We start from the raw sequence: 25,112 nt of genomic DNA on the forward strand, positions 1-25,112 counted from the left end.
TTTTGTAAGGTCTATATGGCTTCATCTCCTCAGAGGCTCCTGTTCCCAGCAGGCAGCCCTCCCTGGGCTCCTTGGCCCCAGGGCTAGAATTGAGCAAAAGCAGCCATTCATTCAAGAGTACCTACCTACTGTGTGATTCTATCTATACGAAGTTCAAGAACAAGCAATACTCATCTGTGGTGACAGAACTCCGATCAACAGTTATCTTCAGGGAACACGGAGGAGATGAGTAGGAAGGGGGCGGGGGAAACTGTCTGAGATGATGGCAATGTTTTATACCTTGATTGAGGTGCGGGTTACATAGGCGTGTATATTGTAAAGACTCATTAAACCACACGCTTAAGACCTGTGCATTTAACTGTGTGTTTTCTAATTTCCTGGTTGAATCCTGAAGGAAACATAGTTTTTCACAAATACAGTAGATCATAGAGGAGGACATAAATTTATAGATAAGGGTTTTTTTTTAAACAATAGAACTTCATACTTGGGTTGGTTTATTTCAGACTGTGTTCTCTGGCCCCCAGGGGACAGACTCCCCTGCTTTTCTCGAGTCCAAAACATTGCAAAGCACTGATCTGTACAAAGTGTCCAGCTCAGCGTCCAGCACGTCGCAGGTGCTCAGAAGGGGTAATTATTAGAAATACAAGCTGAGTTGAATGAACCCATTCAAGGCCGATTTTCTGACTCGCTGCAAGAAATGATTCCCTCTTGCGATTTTCCTGAAGCATTCAGCCCCGGAATTCTGCCCAAGATGGGGAGGGCTTTTTCTCAGCACAAGCCTGACATGCGAGTTCACGCGTGGCACACGTTCAGGGACGTTTTACAGCATCACAGGAAAGGGTGCAGGAGGTTCAGAAGACCTGGGACCCTCTTCACCACACCCCCAGAGAAATAGCCAGCCCAGCCCAGCCCAGGACCTGCCTGAGCCTGATGGTTGAGGAGAGATGATTGTCCTACCTCCCAGAAAGCTAGTCCGCGTGTGTGTTTGATAAAGGCTGTGTGTGGAGCCTGGGAATGGACCAGAAGGCCCTAGAAACCTGTCCAGCGCCCCAGGCTGGGAGTTAGAGGAAACGGGACTAATGCATGCATCCCTGCCCCATCTCACGATCCAGACAGACCTCGTGACCACTCTTGTCGTCCTCCAGGGCCCGCATGGGGAACCTGAGCTGGGTTGTTGCCTGTAGCCGAGACTGCCTGGGCCTGACTCTAAAAGGCACTGTTCAGTGGGTAGCGGCCACTGGCGGGCGGGCAGGGCCCAGGCAGGCACAGGCGGCGCTGGGTCTCTAGTCGGCAGAAGCGGTTCTGGTTGGACACCCGGGTGGTCACGCCTAGCCCACAGGAGGTTGAGCAGGGGCCCCAGGCTGTGCTCCATTCTGGACAGGGGACCCCAGCAGCTGGGGGAGCAACAAGACCAGAAGACTGGAGTCCTGGAGGGAAGAAAGAAGGGTCAGCGCTGTGAGGTCAGGACTTGGCAGCCAAAACAACCCGCTGGGTTGTGGTACAGTCTTGGTCATGTTGCTTAACCTCTCTGGACCTCAGTTTCTTCCTTTGTAAATCTCCTAATGGTCGATCGTTAGGATTGAATACAATAATGGAGGTGAAGTACTTAGCACGGCACCTGCTACTTGTACACGATGGTTACTGGGCAACTCTGATGGTGCTGACCGTGACCGTTCACCGGTCATTGGTGGGTTTCTCTTTTTACAAGGAGGTCAGAGCTTGTGCACGGTGCTGCCGTGTCTTGGCGACAGGGAGGCTAGTGACTCCAAGGCTCTGCCTGGAACAAACTGGCGGGTTCCCCAGGGCCTGCCTTTTCCTCCTCCCCAAGTCTCAGTCTCCTCTGCTGATGCTTTGGTGTCCTTCCTTCCGGCCCTTCATAAGAGTGGTTCTCAGCCAGGGATGATTTTGTCCTCCAGGGGTCACCGGGCAATGTCTGGAGAAGTTTTGGTTGTCACTACCAGGGGAGGTTGCTACTGGGATCTAGTGGGTAGAGACCAGGGATGCTGCTAAACATCCCACAGTGCACAGGATGGCCCCTCGGTGAAGCATTATGCGGCCCAAACGTCAGTAGTGCCCAGGTTGAGGAGCCCTGTGTTATATGCACACGTGTGCAGCACGTATGATACATATATGTACACACACATAATGGAGATATAATTGCACACACAGTGTCCCAGCCTGCTTTTTATACATAAGGTGGACTCATGGCATTCTCCTATGGATTTAAACAGATGTGATAACAACAGCTACTTACTGCCAATGGAGTGCTGTGGGCTGGGCTTTACCTGTATTAACTCATCCAGTCCTTACAACAACTCTGTGAGGTGGGTGCTCTTACGTTACAGTTGAAGGACCTGAGGCACAGAGAAGTTAAGCAACGTTCTCGGAGTCACACAGCTAGGGAGAACTGGGCTTAGAACGCGGGCAGACTTCATGCTGAACCCACCACGCTCTACTGCCTCTCCTGTGGTGCCATCATCTATGGAACCAATACCTGCCTTTCAGTTTCCTTTAAAAAAAAATCACATTCATATAATAATAATTTTTAGAAACCCTCACTATAACAACAAACTCTCTAAAACTGAAGATTTCCTAGCAGGCGGTAACTGTCTTCCTCCACCCCTGCCCACCTCTGGGCCCATGTCCCAGAGCCAACCCCCTGGCTACATTCAGTTTGGGGTTCCTCTTTTTTTTTTTTTTTCCTGAAGCTGGAAACGGGGAGAGACAGTCAGACAGACTCCCGCATGCGCCCAACCGGGATCCACCCGGCACGCCCACCAGGGGGCGACGCTCTGCCCACCAGGGGGCGATGCTCTGCCCCTCTGGGGCGTTGCTCTGTCGCAACCAGAGCCACTCTAGCGCCTGGGGCAGAGGCCAAGGAGCCATCCCCAGCGCCCGGGCCATTTTTGCTCCAATGGAGCCTTGGCTGCAGGAGGGGAAGAGAGAGACAGAGAGGAAGGAGAGGGGGAGGGGTGGAGAAGCAGATGGGCGCTTCTCCTGTGTGCCCTGGCTGGGAATCGAACCCGGGACCCCTGCACGCCAGGCCGACGCTCTACCACTGAGCCAACCGGCCAGGGCTGGGGTTCCTCTTTTGATAAGCCCAAATAATAACAGTATATTAATATTATATATATATATACACGATAATATACTTGTTATGTTATATAAATGTTATTAATATGTATCAATATTATTACAACTATTGTAACAATACATATTATAATAGTATACTTTACTATGAAATTGAGAATTTGGTTCAAGCATTCTAATTCTCCTTTCCCTTCTCCACTCTGCCACCAGTTTTTACTTTTATTTATTTATGATTTAAAATGACATACTTCTACCACTGTTTCTGGTTATGTCGGTTTTAAATAGGTCTGTGACTCTCTACTCCACTTTCCTATATGTCTCCTCAGTCACTGCCCCCTCCCTGCTGCTGTCAGTAAACCTTGGCCTTGATGGGTCCAAGTGTTCCGACACCTCAGGCCCCGCCCCTCCCTCCAGGCGGCCCGCCCCTTCAAGCGGCCCCGCCCCTCCAGGCGGCCCTGCCCCATGGCCTGGGCACCCCCTGCACTCACCTTGGGCTGGGAAGGGCTGGACCCCCAGCCACCCTGCTTGGTCGCACACCCACTCAGGGCAGCACCTGCCCGGAATCTCCACCCTCTTGGGATAGGGGCAGTCCCAGCTGGGCAGACGGACATCCTCACTGCACAGCGGCACACAGGTGAAGCCGCCATCCTCACAGCGACAGCGAATCCTGCAGTGGGGCTGGAAGACCTCCCCATCCCGGTACAGGTGGCCATTCACCTCACAACTCCCGTCATCCTCTCCCCCTGCGGAGGACAAAGAGGACCTCCATTGGTGATCCCCACCTTTTCCTGGTCAATGCTGTGCTGGCCGCATCCTCCATATGGTTCTGTGCAGAGCTGGCCCAGAGCCCACTGGCCGGCAGCGCCCTTAACGCTCTGAGCACTGCCAAGGGGCTCCAGACCCATGATCTGCACCCCTCCCATGGCCTGCCTGCCCTGGCACCTGCAGGAAGATGGCGTGACCAGTGCATCCTGGCACAGGGTCTGCAAGAAGACTGACCCGGTTTGAGCCCTTTATTAGCTGTGGACCTCGGCCAAGTGATTTCACTTCCTGCTTCAGTTCCCTCTCTTGAAAAACTGGCCATAAAGGTACTTACAGGGGTGGGCAAAAGTAGGCTTACAGTTACCATACAAATAATACAATAATTAATACATAATAATACAAGAACAAAATCTTTTGCATGCTCATAACTGTAAACCTACTTTTGTCTCACCCTGTATTTCATGGGGCTGTGATATAGACTAAACAAACATGCTGTATGAAATGAATACGACATAAAGGAGAAGTTAACAAATCCTAGCCGATCTGTTGTTGCTATTAGCATAGTTATGACATTAATAATGAGTAACTATGATATACACAGTGAAATTTCATACAACACATTTTCATGGTCCATCTACTTGTCATCACTGGAGGTCAGGGCTTAACTTGCTGGCCCTGTGACTTCAGGTAGGCTACTTAACTTCTCTGAGTCACCTTAACCACAGCAATGATGAGAACAGTAATCTACCTTCAGTTGCATGAGATAATTTGTGCATATTACCCAGCACAGTGCGAGGTGTATAGTAGGTGCTCAGGAAACACACTTTGAATGGATCCCTCACGATATGGGCGTTATTACCACTTCCTCTGCTAGACTTGCTTGAAGTCTGGGGCTGAGAATGTTCACCCTGGCATTTCCCGTGCTGGTTCACAGCATGAATGGGACACATTCATGCCCTTTGAATGAATGCCTGGCACAGGGCCCAGCACATCAGAGACACTGATAAAATAGTTCTGACTCCTATAGTTCCAGAGATATGTATTGTGTCCCTTCTATGTGCCAACCACCCTACCCTGCTCCTGGCCAGGAAGGACTAAGACACAGTCCTTGTCTGGACAGACTCAGGGGCCAGAGGGGGAGACAGATGTGAAAGTCATCATCCCCAAGATATAATAAATTGCCCTGGAGAGGTGCCTGTGAGCTGCTCGGGAAGTTCAAAGAACGGCGCAATCAGGAGAGCTTCCTGGAGGCGTGGGTGGCAGTTCAGCTGGGTCTGGAAGAAAGGACTTGTTGGCAAGCAGGTTTTTCCAGGTCAAAAGAGAAAAACCTCAAAGAGGCCCGTACACACGCAGGAATTTTGGAACCATATAGACTTGGGTTCAAATGCCAGTTCCCCACTTGTAAGCTGAGGGCCCTGGGACAAGTTACTTCACCTCTCTGAGCCATGGTACCCTGCGCACAGGGCCGCTGCTGGTAGGTTAAATGAGCTAGTGCACTTCAAGCATTTTGCCCCAAGTCTGGAACATAGCAGATGCTCAATAAACGGGCATGAGTGATGTTTCTTCCTCTGGGGGCACAGGACGAGTGTCAGCTCTCTGTCCTTGCTCCTTCCTGACCACAGCCCTTTGGCTTCAAGTCCCAACCTTTTGGCCTGGACCATGTAGCTACTGGTGTCCCAGAAACTGCAGGGGCAGTTGCACCTTAATCCCAGTCTCCAGCCCTGGTGCCGCAGCCCTGGGCCTCTTGGTTGCTGAGATGGCCTGGTAAACAGAGGGACTGTTTAGGAAAGTCCGCTGGAGGGGTGATAATTTTAGCAAGGTTTCTTGGAGCCTCTCCTGGGTCCTCCAGCTCAGAGCTGGCTGGGAAGGCGGTGGAGGAATGACGCCTGGGCAGCCACTCCCCAGCCCTGGTGCACCGTGTACATGGTCCCAAACAGCACGAGCTGCCCCCAAACTCACTCGCACTTGGGTCCCCATCCATCCATGCACACATACTGCTGCCCAAACCCCACTCCCGTTCTCATACCCTCTCCAGTGCCCCCTTGTCCAACAACCTTCCCCAACTAATTTCAGGCCACGGGTTTATCATCTCGTGATTTCTGCATCCGTCTTCCCTCTAAAAGTCCCTTGCAGGAGAAGGAACAATACAAGTTTTTGTTTTTGGGGGTAGGGAAGTTTGTCTTTAGTTATTTCCGTGCTGTGTGATCTTAAGCAGGTGATTTAACCTCTCTCAGTCTCTGTTTCCTCATCTGCAAAATAGGAATAATAATAGGACCTACCTCATAACTAAAGTTAAAATGAAGTCATGAGCGTAAAGGGCTTGCTCACAGTACATGCTCAATAAATAACGCCTAATACTGCTAGCCCTACTAGAACAATTGTTATTAATCATTCATGCACTCATTCATTCATTTAATGGTTATTTATTGAGTGCCTACTATGCACCAGGCACTATTCCCGGCACTTGTGATACAGCAACAACTAAAACAGGTAAAACAAGCAAAATCTTGCCCTCATTGGAGCTTTTTGGCTCTAGTGGAAATAAACACAATAAACAAGTATGTAGAGTTTATGATATCAGATTAGTGCTGGAAAAATAAAGGAGGGCAGGGTGGTAATTTTTTAAATGTGGTGATCAGGGAAGGCCTCACTGAGGAGGTGATGTTTGAGCAAATATGTGAAGAAGGTGAGGGAACTTATCATTTGGGGAAAAGAACACAGTACAAGGAATAGCCAGTGCAAAGGCCCTGAGGTTGGGAATATGTCTGGGATATTTAAGGAGCAGCAAAGAGGCCAGTGTAGCTGGAGCAGAGGACAGCAGGGAGAGAGGGAATTAGATAAGAGAGCTAACAGGATCAGGACCCTGTGGGGCCTTGTGGGTCATTAAGAGGACTTTGCTTTTTACTCCGAGGAAATACGAAGCTGTTAGAGGCTTTCAGGCAGAGGATGGATGTGATCTGACTTGTGTATTAAGAGGGGCCTTTGGGCTACTATGTTGAGAATAGACCAGGACAGAAGCAGGGAGACTTATGGAACTACTGCCAGATCCAGGCACGGGATGATGGGGCTCAGACCAGGGTGGTAGCCGTGGAGGGACAGAGAAGTGTCAGGTCCCGGAGTCTTGCGAAGAATTTGCTGCTGGCTAATATGTGGGATGTAAAAAAAATAGATATCAAGAAGGACTCCAAAATTTGTAACTGAGCCAGAGGAAGGCTGAAGCTACCCTCCGCTGGGCTGTGGAAGCTGCACGTTTGGGGTGAGGGAGCTCAGGGGACTGGGGGACCCCTCAGAGCCAAGACCCAGTTCAGCCCCTGGGAAGTCTTAGCTGGCTCTGGCCCGCCTGTGGGATTCACCAGCTCCCAGCCTCCAAATTCATTTCAAATCATGAAACAATCATGAGTACCCACCATGTTGTGTGACCGGGGCTGGGTGTTGCAGGAAGGGGCAAGGACCAAGTAAATTTTTGGCCCCCAGGTGTTTGAGTCTGAATCAAGATGGAATTTTAAAGGTCCCTTAATGAAGTTATTGGTTCTAGCAGTCACTAGGTACCAACCATATGCTGAGTGTCAGGCTTTAAAGCAATGGAAACTAAGTATAGCCAGCTTCCTGTGTTCAAGTCCAAGCTCAGCTACTTATGAGCTGTGTGACTTTGGCCAAGAAGCTTAACCTCTCTGTGCCTCCTTTTTCCATTTATAAAATAAGGATAGCATCAGTGCCTGCCTCACATGGTTGCCATGAGATTAGATGAGGTGATGTTTGTGAAACTCTTAGCACCTGGCGTCTGCTGAGTGCTATGCAGTGTCAGTGCATAAACTCTGCCAGTGCCTTACACGTGCCGATGCTAATCTAAATATCAGCCTTATGATCTAAGTGTGACTTGTCTCATTTCTTTCTTTAGGTGCATTTTTATTAGCAATCATTTATGAGTTTATCTAACAAATGTCCCCTTTCTTCTTCTTATAAACCTCTGATCAAATAAGGGATGTAACAAGAATTGCCTAAAGGATAACTTTCTGTCTCTAAGTTTTGTTGTTCTGCTTGTTAACAGGGTTGTTCCTATAAATGGACTCCCTGTCAGTGCTTCATGGGCCTCTGTCTCCTGTTCTTGTTTTTATAAAAGTTTGACGTGTAATAGATGAAAGAGGTCTATTGCTCTACAAGGCTTATTATTATATAGAAAGAAAGAGGGGGAGAGGAAGGAAGGAAAGAAAGAAAAGTAAAAAGAAACAGTCTCTTGGTTCTTTCTATTTTTCTAAAGCAGTGTTTCATCATTGGAGATGGTTATGCCCCCCTCCCCAGGGCACACTCAGCAATGTCTGAAGACAGATTGTCATCATTTGGGTGCCATAGGCATCTAGTGGGTAGAGACCAGAGACACTGCTAAATATCCTACCAAGCATAGGACAGCCCCCACAGCAAGAATTATCTGGTCCCAAATATAAAGCTGAGAACCTGGTCGAAAGCGCCAGGGGCCCGAGGCCTAGAAGAGTGGTGGAAGATGTAGGACGCTCAGGGTCACTGGGAAATGCAGACTCAATTCAAACTGGGACCTGACCTGTGGTGGCGCAGTGGATAAAGCATCGACCTAGAACACTGAGGTTGCCGGTTCGAAACCCTGGGCTTGCCTGGTCAAGGCACATATGGGAGTTGATGCTTCCTGCTCCTCCCCTCTTCTCTCTCTCTCTCTCTCTAAAATGAATAAAGTCTTAAAAAAAAAAACCAAATTAAAAAATTTTTTTCTCTAGATCCAGGGGGAAGACCTTTAGAGCCTGTTGGATCAGGTCCCAAACTGTGTGATATTAAGCTTGTCAGTTAATATCTATGCACCTCAGTGTTGTCATCTATAAAATGGGCCTAAAGGTTCTTACCTCAGAGGATTATTGTGAGGGTTATGTGATTTATGTAGTAAGTGCTAAGCACAGTGCCTGGCCATATGTTATGCCCTAAATAAGGGATTGCACTTTTATTTCCCCGAAAGTATTGTGAGGGTCCTGAGAAGGGGCTGAGGATTTCTGGTTAGAAGAATCTGCGACGGCTTCTCGGGGAGGAGGTGTTGCATTTGGCATTGCGAGTTGGCTATGATTCGGACAGGTAGGAATGGGGGAAGCTGCTCAGGCAGTGGCACGGTCGTCAAATAGAGAGGGGAGAAGCAGGGAGTGGGCCTAGGCTGGAATTGATGGTGTACCCGAGATGAGGTTAATGGGGAGAGAGAAGGGCTTCCCTTTGACTGAGGACACCATGGCCTTGGCGCCCCTCCCCTCCAACCACACCCTCCATCGATCCCGCAAACCTGCTTACAGAGGCACACGGCCCCCCGGCCACCAGGGCCCGCCCCGAGCTGACAGACCAGGCCCTGGCTGGGGTCACAGACGTGGAGATGGTCGCAGGGTTCCCCGAGCCGACGTGCACATACCCGGCAGCAGTTGCAGCCGTCCAGCACCAGGGGCACCCCCAGTGGGCACTGGGGTGGCGGCCAGGGGCAGGCACATGGTGTTGGGCACAGCTGGGCACACACCTGCAAAGACAGAGCCTTCACTCAGCCATGGTTGTTGAAGGTGGGCAGTGAGACCCTCCCAATTAGCTACCTCTCTGCCAGGCTGGGAAGTGTGGGATCCACACCCTGGCCCCAGAAAGACACAGACCTGGCCTTGAACCCTGGCAGTCCCCCGGTACTCACTGTGGTCGCGAGCATGGACTCCGGACTAGCGTTCCAGTCCTAACTCTGCCGGTTATTAGCTGAGTGGCCTTGGGCAAGGCACTTAAACTCTCTGAGCCTCTGCATGCTCACTTGTGAAAAGGGGGCAATCTAACTCAGGATTGTGGGGGGAGCACATGAAACGGTGCAGCTTAAACCCTTAGCACAGGCCTGGCATGCAGCCGAGGCTCCATGCGTTTGGCCGTGACGGTCATCATGGTGAATTACATACAGTAAAGGGCTTAGGCCCTGCCCTTCCGGAGCTTACAGAAGGCAAAAGCTGCCACATGAAGCTTCAAAACCACAGGGTCCTGTACATTTTCCAGCAGGCAGACTGTAGATACTTGTCTTAAGGGCTGAATAAATCCAACAGTATCATGGGGGTTTTTTGATCTGGAAGCCAAACCGGAATATGTTGCTGGACGAGCAGCCATGAACCAGGAAACTTGGTAAGACACCAGCCCCTAGGCCTCCTCCGGGACTTACTGGGTCAGAACTTCGGGGCGGGGCCCTGGGATCTGAATGTTTAACAGGTTGTTCAGGGGCTTCTCTAACCCTTTCCCCTGCCATGTACAGAGGGACACCTGAGCGTCAGACAAGGGAAGGGACTTGCCCAGAGTTGCAGTGTGTCAGCTGCAGAGCTGGGACCTGCCTCTTCGCTGAGGACCCAGCATCCCAGGGTGGGGGGTTGACTCTTCCTGTCATAGGGGAAAGTCTGAGCCTGGGACCCACACCCCGGGGGCAGTGTCCTGACTGCCCCTCCCCACTCAGGACAGAGAAACAACCAAACCAGAAACCAGATGCCATAGGCTCCTCACATGTCCAGTTGAAGGTGGGGACCAAGAGGTAGACATAATTCAAGCTATTCCCAGTGGCCACACCCATGGAAGACTGAACTTTAGTAGGATCCCTGGGGGACTGGACTTTTTATCTAGCGAAGAGAAGACTACAGTTTAGGAAGATGAAATCAATCATCTTGGGCCCCTGTGTGGCCCCAAAGCAGGCAATGACCCGGTTCCCATCTTGTCCCACCTCTACTCTGCAAACATACTATCAGTGGCTTGCAGTTCCCACCCTAGCCACGAGGGGGCGCCCCAATCAGGCTGACCAGCTTCTGGTGGGGTCTCAGAGCAGGAAGTGCTCACCAGGCTCCCATCTAAAATGGCACTGGTGATGGAAGCTGGTGGTGCAGCTGGGTGCCCTGGGCCTCACGAGGAATAAGTGCCAACGTTTGCAGGAATTTCAGGCAGGGGACTAGGTGATACTGAAGAGATTCTAGACAAGGTGGCCTGGCCTATTCTCGCCCCTCAGTGCGGTCTAGACCAGTTACAGAAACCTCACCAGGAAGCTTATTAGATATGCAGCCTCGCGGGTGCTTCTTTATGAATTGAAATCTGCCTTTTCTTTTCTTTTTTTTTTTTGTATTTTTCTGAAGTTGGAAACGGGGAGGCAGTCAGACAGACTCTCGCATGCGCCCGATCAGGATCCACCTGGCACACCCACCAGGGGGAGACACTCTGCCCATCTGAGGTGTTGCTCTGTTGCAACCAGAGCCATTCTAGCGCCTGAGGCAGAGGCCACAGAGCCATCCTCAGCGCCCAGGCCAACTTTGCTCCAATGGAGCCTTGGCTGCGGGAGGGGAAGAGAGAGACAGAGAGGAAGGAGAGGGGGAGGGGTGGAGAAGCAGATGGGTGCTTCTCCTGTGTGCCCTGGCCGGGAATCGAACCTGGAACTCCTGCATGCCAGGCCGATGCTCTACCACTGAGCCAACCGGCCAGGGCAAAATCTGCCTTTTAATAAATGCAGATTAACATGGAATTGACCTGAGAGGCAATAGGCCGGCTGGAATTTTGGGTCCCTTGCCAAACAGAAGGCTCATCTCCCTTGGCTAGTGGGAAGTGGGGAACCCTGCCCAGAACTGGCTCTCAGGTCCCTCCCACCTGAAAGCAGGCGGTGGACATGAGCCTTCGTTTTGTACCTGGCTTCCCACTTCGGGCTCTTTCTACCAGGCAAGCTTGGCAGGGGCTGGATACCCTGGAGAGGTTACTAATGAGATCAATGAATATGGCTAATATTCACGGCACACCATGGGCGTGCCGTGTACTGAGCCCTTTAATATATTGTCTAATTTTACCCTCCAGTGTGAGGTGCTGTCATTATGCCCATTTTAAAGATGAGGAAACGGAAGCCCAAGGCAATGTTCCTCTCCAGGAAGAGGTAAAGCCAGGATTGGAACCCAAGGCCTCGGCTCTTCATTGCCATGCCCGCCTCTTGTTCTCTGGGGTCTCTGATGCCAGCTTAGCCTTTGCCTCAGTTTACCCATGTGTTCAAGAGGACTAATGACAAGTTGGGGAGGGTGTTCCAGCATAGCCGAGGAGAGATATGCCCTCTCTGGTTTTCCTATCTCCACCTCCATCCTAACCACCCCATCCCTCTGTTCAAGTGGCCCCATTCCCCCCTGGTTTCCCAGACCCCTGCTGTGCTCACCAGGGGACAAGGGTCTGTGGTGAGAGCCCTGGACATGGCATCTCCCGGGCAACGTTGAAATCTAAAGAATACCACTGGCTTGCTGTGAGGCCTTGAGCACTTCACTTAACTGGGGAAGGAGTTGTTTCCTCCTCAGTAACATGGAATGGAGACCACCTATCTTGGGGTAGTGACAGGGATTAAGTAAGGTCACAGCCAGTTCTCAGTTAACGTGGCTCTGCTTGTTTCCAAATCTCTGCCCCCAACCTCTGTCCATAGCCCTGAGCCCAGGAGCCCACCGGCTTGGAGGACATGGCATTCTCTCTCTGAGGATTGTGGTGGCTTTCCATGTTCACGATGACAAAGTCCCTGTGTTCTAGGTAGGATGCTGCCCGGCTCCCGGGGCCCCGGGAAGAACGAAGGGGTGCACAGGAAGTCAAGGATGGCTTCATTTTGGCTTTTCATTTAATCCTGGACCCCAAACCCTAAGTCCCCTGTTCCAACTCCCCCAGCCACCCACCCTGGCATGTGTGTTGCCCACCCCTTTGGCAGAACAAACAGTAGGATTGGGGTACCCGCAGGCTTCTCACCCTACCCTGCTCCAAGGCTTGAGATCTGAAGGGAGAAACTCCTGCCCAAGCCCCTCAAAGGAGCATGAAAATACAGAGAGATTATGGCTTGGGGGGGGGGCGTCCCCATTGGATGGAGAACTCAGCATTTGCTGAGGGGATGACAGAGTCCAGCAACTGTGGCCATGGCCTAGGCTGGGGTGGAGAGGCACAAACTGAAGTCTCCAGCCCATCCCCACACGCCCAGGACTTATGTCTGCTCTACCTCCTCTATTGCTCTGATGTTTCTTTACTGTGTGGCTTTGGGCAACTTGCTTACCCTCTCTGAGCCTTGTTGTTGGGTACGTTAGACAAGGTAGCCATTCCATAAGCTCTTTGAAAAATGTCCCATAAGAGAAGGTCATTATTCTATGAAGATGTCTCTCTGTCCCGTCTAGCCAGGGTTAGCAGGTCACTCACTGCCTAAAGGCCCAACAGAATCAATGCCCTTGCGGTATGAACTTTCCAATGAGTTAGACACCGGCATCCATTCAAATCCTGGCTCATTGTGAGGCAAAGCAGGTCAGAGTCCACCTTGCGAGGAGGACACCCCCTTCCGCTCTGTAGAGCGTGGTGGGGTTGGTAAGATGCATGCAAGTTCTCCTTTGAACTTTCGCCATGTGCCAGGTCCTGTGCTAAGCACTTTAGATGAATTATCAAAAATGATCTTCACAAAGACCTCAGGAATATCGTGCCCATTCAACCGAGGGGCAGCTGAGGCTCAGAGAGAAGGGACTTGCTTGAGGTCACACAGCAGAGCGGGCCAGAGGCAGCTGTCTGGGCACCAAGGAGGGAACCTCCCTAGCCCAACACGGTCCCTGCAGGGCCCCTTCCAGGGGTCCTCGGCGGTGATTTCGTGCCTCCCCCACCATACCAAGGAAGTCAGCGATGTTTCAGGGCCCCAGCGTCCCCCTTACCTTTGAGAGGAGGCAGAGGAAGGAGAAGGCCAGGAGGTGGGTCTGTAGTGTGCCTCTCATGTCACTGTGTCCCCCACGGAGCCAGCTTTGAGCCTGGGAGGCAGGACCTGTAAGTCTTTATGTTCCGGAGGCTATGAGGTCACTCCCAGGCTCACACACACGCAAACACACACACACACACACACACACACACGCAAACACACACTCACACACACACACACACACACTGGTCTTTGCATTCCTTGCTCCTCTCCCCATCCTCAGCCTCCCGCTGATGAGCCCATTTACCTGAAGGTGAGACTGTGGAGGCCACCAAGGGGGTGTCTGCCAGTGTGTGTGTGTGTGTGTTTGTGTGTGTATGTGTGAGTGTGTGTGTGAAAGCCAGAGCCAGTGTCAGCACCAAGAGCCTGTGAAAGGCTGGCAGGGGCCTCTGTAGCTCCTCCCAGCCCAAAAAGGCCTTCCCATGCCTCAGCTGTAGCTGCGGCAGCCCTGCCCAGACCCCCTGCCCGACCCCGGGGGGCTGTGGATCCAGGAAGTGTTGGGCAGACACCCCCTTAGCGGAGCTGACCCAAGTCCTCCTAAGCCCTGTGGCCCGGTCTCTGGGCAGCTTTGGAGGACCTGCGGTTTCTGGCAGGAGGACTGGCAGCCACCCAGAGGTGGGTGTGACCCACAGCAAAACTTCCCTGGCGGCCTGTTTGCTTTTTGGCAACAAGGGGCCTCCCCAGAGCTTGCTTGCTGGGCGCTGGCAGGCGGCCGCAGCAGATGAGCCCACACAGGCTGGACCTATTGCGTGCTGGCACTTGCTGGGCACCACCATCAGATCTGGAAGAACTGAATCTATTTTATGCCCTCCTGCTATCTCTGAGGGACTGGATACACAGTACGGCCATTGGGTCAAAGCCCAGAGTCGGAGACGACAGTGAGAAAACAGGTGGAATTTCTGGGCACACCAAGGAGGGGTCCTGGTTGAGACTGAGGGTGAGGGACAGCTTTCTGAAGGAGGCGCCTTCCCAGAGAGCCAAGGAAAGATGGCGTCAGAGAGGGCAGAATGTTCCAGGCAGAGGAAACAGCATGCACATACACCTAGAGGTGGGGACGGGCATGATAGCATTGGCTGTTTTAGGACCCTAAGATCCCTGGGGTCACCAGGGCTGACTGTGAGGAGGGCAGTGGTATTGTACGTGGAGAGTAGGACACCCAAATTCAAGCCACTAGTGATTGGGGGACATCTACAACATTCCAGCCCTGGGGTGAATGTAAAGAATGAGCTTCAACTGTAGACTTTGCAAAGATAACAGAGGTGATGGCAAGGGGTGGCTGGAGAAGCCTTTGGCCCCCATACTCTCCACCAGTACCCCGAACCTCAAAGGGAGGGAGCCAGAGAGCAGAGGGTTCCAAAATGGGCGGCTGGTGGAAGGGGGAGAGGGACTTGATCCAGGTGTCAGATTGAGGGACTTTTCAGCAGCGGGGAGACACCCCTCCGGTTGCCATCTTAGGGGAAGAAGATGAGGGGGATAGAGGATGTCAACTGATGATCACTGGTGCCAATTCAATGCCAACAGGAATCCCCAATTTGGGGTGCAGGAATGAGGGAAACTGTACTCAGTGCAAAACAGCTCAATTTTGCTACAGAACAACTGTGAAAACAGCACAGCTGTGAGGCAGCCCTGAGGCCAAGCAGCCTCTCTCTGGCTACACAGTTCTGCTCTGTTCCATGGTCTGTCTGCACTCTGTGCTGATCTGCTCTGGTGAGACATCATCAGTGTTTCAGCTCAGCCAGGGAGACACAGCCTTCTGTCTTTCATGGAAAGGAACAGTGCACTCAGAGCCACAGGGGAGCTGGCTTATATAGACAGGAGCCCCTGCCCCAGGTCCCTGATTGGTCTGTTCTTATGCAAATGAGGACTCCAAATTCTCACAGTTTGATTGGTCCAAAAGGCACCATGCTGATTGGTCAGAAATAAGCCTTTTTGATTGGTTGGGGCTGCACAGCTCCAGCTGGATGGGGAAAGCCTCAGCCCTAGTGCAGGGGTCCCCAAACAACTGCCTGTGGGCCTGCATGTGGCCCCTTGAGGCCATTTATCCAACCCCTGCTGCAATTCCAGAAGGGGCACCTCTTTCATTGGTGGTCAGTGAGAGGAGCACAGGATGCACCCGTCCTGTGCTCCTGGAGTACTGTATGTGGCAGCGGCACCGCAAAGCACGGCATTGCTCAGGTACAGTACTACTTCCGGTGACGCCGGACGCTTGCGTCACGGCTCCGGAAGCGCTTGTTACGGCTAGCAGTGACAAATATGGAACTGGACATTGACCATCTCATTAGCCAAAAGCAGGCCCATAGTTCCCATTGAAATACTGGTCAGTTTGTTGATTTAAATTTACTTGTTCTTTATTTTAAATATTGTATTTGTTCCCATTTTGTTTTTTTACTTTAAAATAAGATATGTGCAGTGTGCATAGGGATTTGTTCATAGTTTTTTTATAGTCCGGCCCTCCAACGGTCTGAGGGACAGTGAACTGGCCCCTGTGTAAAAAGTTTGGGGACCCCTGGCACTAGTGGTTGAAATGGGATTCCAGGAAGCCTTTAGAAGCACTGGTCAGATGGCAGAAACACTGTAGGCAGGCAGTTCAGCAAGGCTTCTCTGACATGTGCAGTGTGCCGGAAAGCCCTCTGTGCAGAACATGGCTGCTAGGCTTTGTTTTTTAAAAAAATTTGAGCCCAGTAAGCCACCAGGAACCCTTCTTAGTAGGTATCTTTTTTTTCTCAGAGTTCACAGGATGAAGATAAAAATGCAGAATTTGATTATTTATGGTTGGAGGAAGTGGCTAGGGGTAGGGGTGGGGTGTCTAGACTTGCAGGGAAGGAGAGATACAATGACTAATTGATTGTCTAATGATTGATGGATAAATCCTTGTTTTATATCAGAGGCATGCCTAAGGTATTTTATACCCCGAGTGGATAATTTTTGAACACCCTCTTCTTTATACAACAAAATGATTTTCAGTAATAATCATCAGATAAAAAAAAAAACTTCATGTGTGAACTAAAATCTGCACTTCACATGATCATTATCCTTCACAGCTCACACGGTTTCAATGTTTTAAATTTTAAACACCAGTCAGAACGCCAAGCAGTCACATAAGACGACAGGATTGAAAAAACTGTGTCTTCTTCTTCCCCCTCACTCGACAGTCATTGTTTTTGTGTTTTTCCTGTTTTAACAGGTTTATTGAGGTATGGTCAGCATAGAGTCAACTGCACATCTTACAAGTGTACAATTTGATAAGTTTTGACTTGTTCACCCATGACACCATCAGTTTCTTCTTTCTCTGAGGAGAGAAAGGAGACGGGAGAGAAAGGAGGTGTGAGGAGGCGGTGAGGGGCACGAGGAAGGGTAACATCAACAACATCACTCACAGGAAACACTCCCCTGATGGTGAGGAGGTGAGGGGGCAGCTGCCCAGGGAGGTGCCAGGAGATGAGTGGAAGTGTTGCCGCCGCCTGAAGGGGCTGCTCTGAGTCAAGCATGGATTTTTTTTTTTTTTTTGTATTTTTCTGAAGTTGGAAACGGGGAGGCAGTCAGACAGACTCCCGCATGCGCCCGACCGGGATCCACCCGGCACGCCCACCAGGGGGCGATGCTCTGCCCATCTGGGGCGTCACTCTGTTGCAACCAGAGCCATTCTAGCGCCTGAGGCAGAGGCCACAGAGCCATCCTCAGCGCCCAGGCCAACTTTGCTCCAATGGAGCCTTGGCTGCGGGAGGGGAAGAGAGAGACAGAGAGGAAGGAGAGGGGGAGGGGTGGAGAAGCAGATGGGTGCTTCTCCTGTGTGCCCTGGCCGGGAATCGAACCCAGGACTCCTGCATGCCAGGCCAACGCTCTACCACTGAGCCAATCGGCCAGAGCCAAACATGGATTTTTTCTTGGGATTTGTCCTCTCTAGTCACCGAGGATGGGCACGTGTGGACAGCGGAGGCCCTGCAACCCAGCCAATTCAGGAAGCACGCGCTGGCACCGAGGCCCTCTGGCCGTGAACGTGCGAGTGATGAGCCTTTCATACACAGTTCAAAGTGCCCAAGGACTGCGGCCAGAACTGCCACTTTGCTGACTGCTTGCCTGTGGTACAGGCCCCCAAACTGCCAAGTTTGGCACCGGAGGGATGTGGCAATCCAGGGAACCCATTGATCTTTTGGCTGCTGCTATGCCCCCCCAAATAAGACTCCAGAATGAGCATGTGTGCCCTTTGCATTGCTGGAAACAAACTCAGGCTCATAGTCAAATGGTCTGGGCTTCAAATCCTGGCTCCCGCCCGGACTTACAGTGCTAGCCGTAGGGAGGGGAAGAGGGTCGCCCAGCGAACAAAATGTAAGGAGCTCTCCCTCTCGGGCGCCAACCTTGCACTTGCAAGATCCTGAGAGTGAGTGCCCCCTTAAGAGTGATGCCTGGGGCACAGGATGAGTTGGAGCTCAATCAATATTGGTTGAATGACTAAATGACAATTTCCTATTTCAGTCTGTTCATTGGGTTACATTAGGATCTTCTGATGTTGATGCATTTCTGAGATAAACCTTTCGGTACTGTAACACACTGTTCAGTTGGCTAATATTTTTTAGTGTTTTGCCATCCCATGTTCATAAGTAAAACAGGTTTATAATTTTATTTATATTGTCTTGTTCATTGATTGCTTTCTCAGATGTGCCTTGACCGGAGGGCGGGGGGTTACAGCAGACTGAGTAACCCCTTGCTCAAGCTGGTGAGCTTTTAGCTCAAACCAGATGAACCCGTGCTCAAGCTGGCGACCTTGAGGTCTCGAACCTGGGTCCTCCACATCCCAGTCCGATGCTCTATCCACTGCACCACCACCTGGTCAGGTCTTATCCAGGTTTTTTAATCAAGATGACACTTGCCTCAGAAAATAAATAGGATGGCTTCATTTTTTTTAAGCTACTTGTATAGGTTAGGCATTAACTGTTTCTTAAATTTCAGCAGAACTCACCTGTAAGAATGTCTAAGTATGATGATATCAAGGGATGAGAGGGCTTGACTACCACTTCCGTTTTAATAATCCTGATTGACCTTTTTATATTCTCTATTTCAATAATACTGATTGACCTATTTATATTCTCTATTCCTTCCTGGGCTAACCTTTTCACATTTTATAGCTTTCTATAAAATTTATCCATTTTCCCTAAGTTTTCAAATTTATAAGTGTGTAACTGTTCGCAATGGTTTTTAAATTACTTTTACTCCCTGTGAAGTCCATGTCCTTCTTCTTCTTTTACTCTGTATTTTATTTTATTCCGTCATTTCTCTTGGGTCATGATCAGCCTTATGAGGAGTCTGTTTCATGTTCATTTCATCCTAACCAGCTTTGGTTCTGTGGCTCCTCCTCATTCTTCTTTAGTTCTCTGATCTGTTCTCGGGAGGTGTTCCCTTATGAGCAGCTGAACCTCCTTTTGGCCCTTGCCCTACTGAGTTGTTCCACATCTTCAGTGAGGTCTTCTCCATCAGGAAGGTCCATAGAAGGGGCCCAGCAAATAGCCACGACTGGCCCCTGTCTGGGCTTCTGCTCCTTAACATAAAGCTCTATCTCTCCAAGACTGGCAGCCTCCACTCTGCACAGCCTAGGGCCATGTTGGGAGGGGCTGATGTGGGGCGGTGTGATTGCTACCTGTTGCCTGTCAATCTGACCTGACCCCAGACACCCGTCTATGGCCTCTTCTTCCACACCTCCCCTAGTCTGGGTAGGAGTTCAGAGGTCAGCTCTCAGCCTTGCAATCCCAGGTGCCATGATGAGCTTCCAGGTCAGCGGTAGGGCTTGAACAGTTTAACACGTGGCTTCAGCCTGAGCTGGTTCTGTGTGCAGAAACCAACACAGTCCCCACAGAGAGAGGGTGAAGTGTGGCGCTCTCGGCGCATGTGTGTGACCAGCTCTGTACACAGCTGCACATGCCAGTGTGAGCTGGGAGTTCCCGGCAAGAATGTTGTCCTCATTTTCTGGGTAAGGGGGTTGGCACGGGGACTGTGCCAAGGGTGCAGCTGGTGAGGCTTAGGTAAGCCTACTGGGGAGCTGGAGGAAGTCATAATGGGGCAAGGGAGAGGCTTCGGAATTGATGTGAGGGTTTACTTACAGACCTAGTGTGCCAGGAAACAGGCACTGAACCTGGCATACATTAGGGGCTAGATACATATTTGTTGCATGAATGAATGAATGAATGAATGGGAATGAATTGGAGGACCCAAGACCTAATGCCAGCTTTACTGCATTCTTAGGCAAGTTCTATGGCCTTGCTTGGCCTCAGTTTCCTCATCTGCAAATGGAAGAGGGGTGAATGCCATACTTTCTAGGGCCTATTGGCTCTAGGAATCTACGTTTCTATACCTGGAAGCATCTCCGGAGAGGCAGTTCTGACCCAGAGGGGAGTATGGAGGGAGGGCGCTCAGGGTCACAGAGTTCTAGAATGTCAGAGGCAGAGGTGGCTCCTGTAGATGTCTGACTAATTACCTGAGTTCAAGAGACCTCAGTCAGTTGAAATCAGTCGGTCAAGAGGGCCCTGGCACCTGGGCAGAGATGGCTGTGCTCGTGGCCAGATATCCCATGGAGGAGGCAAATACAGTACCAGGTTAGGTGACTGCCTCCTCAGCCAGGAGCCCCTCCATCAGTCAGGATGTCAAGTTACTGTCTGAGTCCCTACAGATGCCATTATCTGTCTGACCCACCCATCCATTTGTCTGTCAATCCACCTGTCCATCCACTGATCCATGTGTTTATCTATCCAGCCAGCCAGCCAGCCATCTATCCATCTATCTGTATATCCATTTATTCATTCAACAAACACTGAATATAGTGGGCCATGCATTCTATTAAATAAAGAATCAAAAATAAGGTCTCTGCCCACAAGGAGCTCAGAGACTAGAGGGAAAGACAGAGACAAGCGCTGTTAGCAGCAAGTACCAGGTACTGAGGGCGACGAGAGACGAGGACCTAACCCAGCCCGGGAGGTGGGAAAGGTGGCTTTGGAAGTCTTGTTGGAGGAGGTGACATCTGAGTTGAGTCATAAAGCAAGAGTAGGAGTCGTCCAAGAGAAAAAGCACTTAAAACAGGGACCAGAGAACAAAGACCTGAGGCCAGCGGGGGAGCGGGAGCTGCTGGGAGCTGTGAGGAGCTGAGTGAAGCCTGCAGAGCCAGGCAGGAGGCGGTGCAATGAGGCTGCGAGCCTGGCGGGGTTAGTTGGGGAGGACATTTGTAACCGAGGGTGGGAATAGGGACAGAAGCCTCGGGAGGGACCTCCAGGGACTATCTGGAGATGTAGCAAAGCGCTGGGCCAGGCTTCAGTATGCCAGGTTCCTCCTTCCTTCTACCCCTGAGTGGCCTTGGGCGAGTCCCCCCCTCACCTCTCGGGGCTCAGTTCCCCTGCTGTAATATGACAGGGTTGACCCGTGTGGCTTCTTGAGACCCTTCCAGTTCTGAGGGAGCCGGAGTCACATGTAGTCAGCAAAGCCAATGCCCACGTGAACATCTGGCCCGGCCCGAGGAGAGAGGTAATTGTTCCCAGCCCCTATGTGTGCTGGAGGAGGGGGGGGGGGGGCGAACACTGGTCAGGAGACCCAGCTGAGAGGCTGTCCCCATAGGACTCCCAGTCATGGATGGCAGGAAGTGCTGAGAAGGGAGTGAGTCACCAGCCGGTCATCAGCTCGGCCCGAGGTCCCCAGGTAGGAGGAGGGGAGCCCCGTTCATGCTCCTTGCTGGCCACAGCTCGGCCTGAGGTCCCCAGGTAGGAGGAGGGGAGCCCCGTTCATGCTCCTTGCTGGCCACAGCTCTCACGTCCCCACCCTCCGCCAGCAGACCCTTGTTAGGAACAAAATCCCGTACGAAACTAATATTTAAAAAGGCCCAAGGAAAACTGTTCAGGATGAGGCAGAGTGTAGGGGGCTCTTGCCCTCCCCCACCCTGGGGTCCTCAGGAGCCACCCTGAGTCCAAGAGTCCAAGCGCCCTCCCCCCTCGGGAGGAGACACTGAGACCCGGAGGGGAAGGGCCTGGCCCGAGCTCACGCAGCGCGTTGACTCACTGCTCTCCTCTCCTGGGCTCTGACCTCGGCAGGGCCTCCCTTCCTCCAGAGGCGGCTGTGCGTCCAGTGACTCCCCTCCGCTCAGACACACCACAGCTTCTCAGTGGCCCCACAGGAGGCATGGGCTAGAGCTATGCTCTGCCCCACGCAAGAGTCAGCAGGCTTGGCCTCCATCTCTGGGCCTGTGTCTCCCCAGCTCCGCAGGGGACGGCTGGCGAGAGACTAGAAGCAACTAGTGTTCGCGGAGGCCTTACCACGAGCCACGTGTTCACTCGGTCCTCACAGCAACCCTCTAGTGTTGTATCGTTATTGTCCTCGTTTCACAGACGGGGAAATTGAGGCACCGAGAAATGAAATAGCTTGCCTAAAGCCACATGACCAAGAGGAGGCAGAGCTGGGATTTGAACCCAGGCATCTGAGCTGGCCCCTGAATCGCTGCTCTTCCCCACTGTGCTATGGTAGCTCTTAGGCAATGGCCTGCAAACACCTTCCAGCTCCTACTGCCTGGGACTCAGACAGTAAGACAGAAGTGGTTCAGTGCGAAGGGAGAGACTCAGTCCCATCCTGGCTCTGTCACTCACTGTGTGACCTGGGGCAAGTTACCTTACCTCTCTGGGCCTCTGTTTCCAAGTGGGCTGATTATGAGAATTAAACGGCTAGGGCCAAGTTGTATTCAGGAGATGGTGCCCTCACCACGATTGGCATTTCTTCAGTACCCCCCATGGCACCTTGTCACCACTATCTCTGGGTGAGAAGGGGGTGATGGCCACAGCTGAGACATCCCCTTCCATCTCCAAGCTATCTGGCCCTGGCTCCAGTTTTTTGTCCCCCCACCCCACCCCCTGCCGCCCTGCAACCTCTCAGAAAGGAGCAACAGGCTGCGTTCCAGCCACACCCTCCCTCTGGGCTCAGCGCCTGAGCCTGTCCCCTTAGAGCCGGTTTACCCTCAGACCCAGTGGCCATGTGGGCTGTCCAGGCTGCAGTGAGGGGCTTCTACACCAGCTTTGAGGAGCCCAAGTGGAGGTAAGTGGGACAGGGAGGTCCCAGAGCCCCATCTCACCAGCCACACCGGCCCCAGAGCAGACCCTTTATTACCGGAAGCCCAACCAGGCAGAGGGGGTAGAAATGGCCGTGTTAGAGGAAACCGCACAGGGTCAGCCAAACCTCTGCCCTTGGGGCCAGCAGCCCGTGGACTCACCACGAAAGGCTGGCTCACTGGGTGTTTACGGAAACGCTGGCCCTGGAGTCGGCCCAGCTGCTGGGTTGGGATCCCCTGAGGCACCCCCGGGCCTCCGAATGCCAGCTTGGCAGGGGACATCAGAGGCTGCAGCTGGGACCTTGTTTTCCTCCACAGCCCACCTGGGGAGTAGAAAGATGAGGAGTCCAGAGGTTGGGGCACTGAGGTGGGCAAGGTCTTCGTGCCAGCCCTGGGGCTCCCTGAGCCAGGGGACCAAGCCTGTTCTGGACACCCCTGGGAAGTGGCATTCACTCGGGGGGGGGGCATGAATCAACTGGAGTCTGGAGCCAGGCAACCCGGGTTCAAATCCTGACTGCGCCCCCCATTGGCTATAAAACCCTGGGAAATCTGCTTAACTTTTCTGTTCCTCAGTTTCCCCATCTGAAAAATGGAAATGGTGATAATACAGAACCATTGTTGTATCATTAGTATTGTTGTAACAATGAAATGATTGTTACAGAAATGTTTGCAGCTGAGCATCCAGGCAGTGACTGAGGAGCCAAGGTCACAGAGATAAATTAGATTCAGGTTCTGCCCCCCCCGGGAGCTTCAAAGTCAAGGTTCCCGCCACACCCGGGAGGTGAGAGTGACCTACCTATGTCACAGTGACAACCCGTTGGTGAGCGTCTGCCTCTCCAGCCTCTCTGGGCCACATGAGTCCCTTCACCGCTCTATCCCAGCACAGAGACCCGTAGATACCAAGGGGGCGTTCAAACCTGACTGTGGAGCAGGCTAGTGAATACCTGATGCTTTCTGATCCCTGGCCGTGCTGCAGGCACTGCGCCTGAGGCTGTGTGCATGGCCTTCCCCTCCCTCAGAGCCCCCCATGAACTAGGTCGTTTTATTCTATGTTCAGAGAAGCAAACTGAGACACACCGGGCCAGCCCAAGGTCCTGTAGCTGGTAAAGGGCAGGGCTGGGGTTGAATCCATCTCTGTCCAAGTTCAAAGCCTGCATTTTTGTCATGTAGCGCATTGCGTAGTCACTCTCAGGCCTGGAAGTTCAGGTGAGCCCAGCCCAGTCCAGCCCGAGGAGAGAGATCTGGGGGAAGAAGGACATCTGAGGCAGAGGGAGCCGCCTGGGGAAGGCAAAGAGGCCAGGCCAGCCCACGGCACGAGTCTCTGCTGCACGACCTGTTTGTGGAATAGCAAAGACTGTGGTGTGCGGGCCTGAGGTGTGTGAATGGTGGGAGCAACAGAAGGCAAGGCTGAGGGATGTCTGCAAACAGCTTTGGATGCCAGGAAAGCGTTCAGACGTTCTGTGGGGTGAGAGGCCATGGACAGTCCCGAGCAGAGCCTGCAGGTGGCCAGGGATGTGATCACTCTGGTGGCCAGGATGGAAGATGCTTTTCATAGGAAGGAGGTTGGAGGCAGGGGAAAAAACTGATGTATACAAATAACAAACCTCAGCATCTTTACTGGTGGTGAGCTATCCTCCCCAAAGCAAAACTTACCTGTCTTGTGTCCTACTTTATCCAAAGTAACGTGTGTGTGTTTGGGAGCCTAGCCATGGAGCAGCCAGACTTAGAATGTTTGGAGCCCAGACATGTGCCTTCCTCCCACCCCACCCCCAGCCCTCGCTCCTGCAGAAGGTGGCAGTGACTATGGTCAAGTGCCCACAGGGCCCCCAGCAGCCAAACCTTCACCCAGCCGCTCACCTGGGATTCAGGAAATGGGAGTCCAGATCTTGGACCTGCCGCATATTGAGCTGTGACCCTGGTCTGGAAGTCTCCCTCAGGCACAACACAGAAACAATAATAAATGAGGACGCTCTCCCGAGGCTCGATGGAGGCCTTGAGGCTCGATGGAGGCCTTGAACGCGAAGCATGTGGCGTAGCGCTGGTTCAGAGTGAGCGGTCAGGAAATATGAGCTCAATGTCAGTATCACAGCCTGAAGGCAGAAGCCATTGTTGGCTTGGGAAGAACTCAGAAACTACTTGCTGTGGCCTGGAAAGGTCCAGAGCGTATCCGGGCCATCCTGTGTCCCCAGGTGTTGGGACCTGGCACAGCTCAGAGAAGTCAGCCTTCCTACCTGGGCACGGGGGCCCCTGCCTCCAGCCACCCGTCTGCACCTCTTGGGGGAAGGACGGGACCAGGTGAAGGCGCGGTGTTCTGGGCTCCGCCGTGTGGGTTTGTGGGATTAGACCGCCTTGGTCTGCCCCCGGCTCCAGCCTTCCCTAACAGCACATTCTTGGATACGTTACTTAATGTTTCAGTGCCTCAGTTTCCTCACTTGCAAAGTGGGCATGATCATAGTTCCTACCTCA

At 52.2% G+C, this 25,112-nt stretch overlaps 1 protein-coding gene across 3 annotated transcripts; it reads right to left on the reverse strand.

The window, feature by feature from the left end:
- Nucleotides 1-295: 295 nt before the first annotated feature.
- Nucleotides 296-23,568, reverse strand: CCN5 (cellular communication network factor 5). Of its 3 annotated transcripts, none has more exons than XM_066385981.1 (5): nt 23,443-23,568; nt 13,539-13,631; nt 9,151-9,367; nt 3,579-3,833; nt 296-1,427 (listed from the first exon to the last, which is right to left on the reverse strand). In XM_066385981.1, exons 2-5 carry the CDS (start codon nt 13,596-13,598, stop codon nt 1,207-1,209), a joined length of 753 nt encoding a protein of 250 aa, XP_066242078.1. In that variant the 5' UTR covers nt 13,599-13,631; nt 23,443-23,568; the 3' UTR covers nt 296-1,206. The 3 variants fall into 3 exon arrangements, with proteins under 3 accessions (XP_066242078.1, XP_066242076.1, XP_066242077.1); XM_066385979.1 differs by lacking the exon at nt 23,443-23,568 and adding an exon at nt 13,827-14,128; XM_066385980.1 differs by lacking the exon at nt 23,443-23,568 and adding an exon at nt 13,827-13,902 and having other exon boundaries at nt 13,539-13,653.
- Nucleotides 23,569-25,112: the final 1,544 nt, after the last annotated feature.

This window comes from Saccopteryx leptura, chromosome 5 (assembly GCF_036850995.1).
Source record: "Saccopteryx leptura isolate mSacLep1 chromosome 5, mSacLep1_pri_phased_curated, whole genome shotgun sequence".
Lineage (NCBI taxonomy): Eukaryota > Metazoa > Chordata > Mammalia > Chiroptera > Emballonuridae > Saccopteryx > Saccopteryx leptura.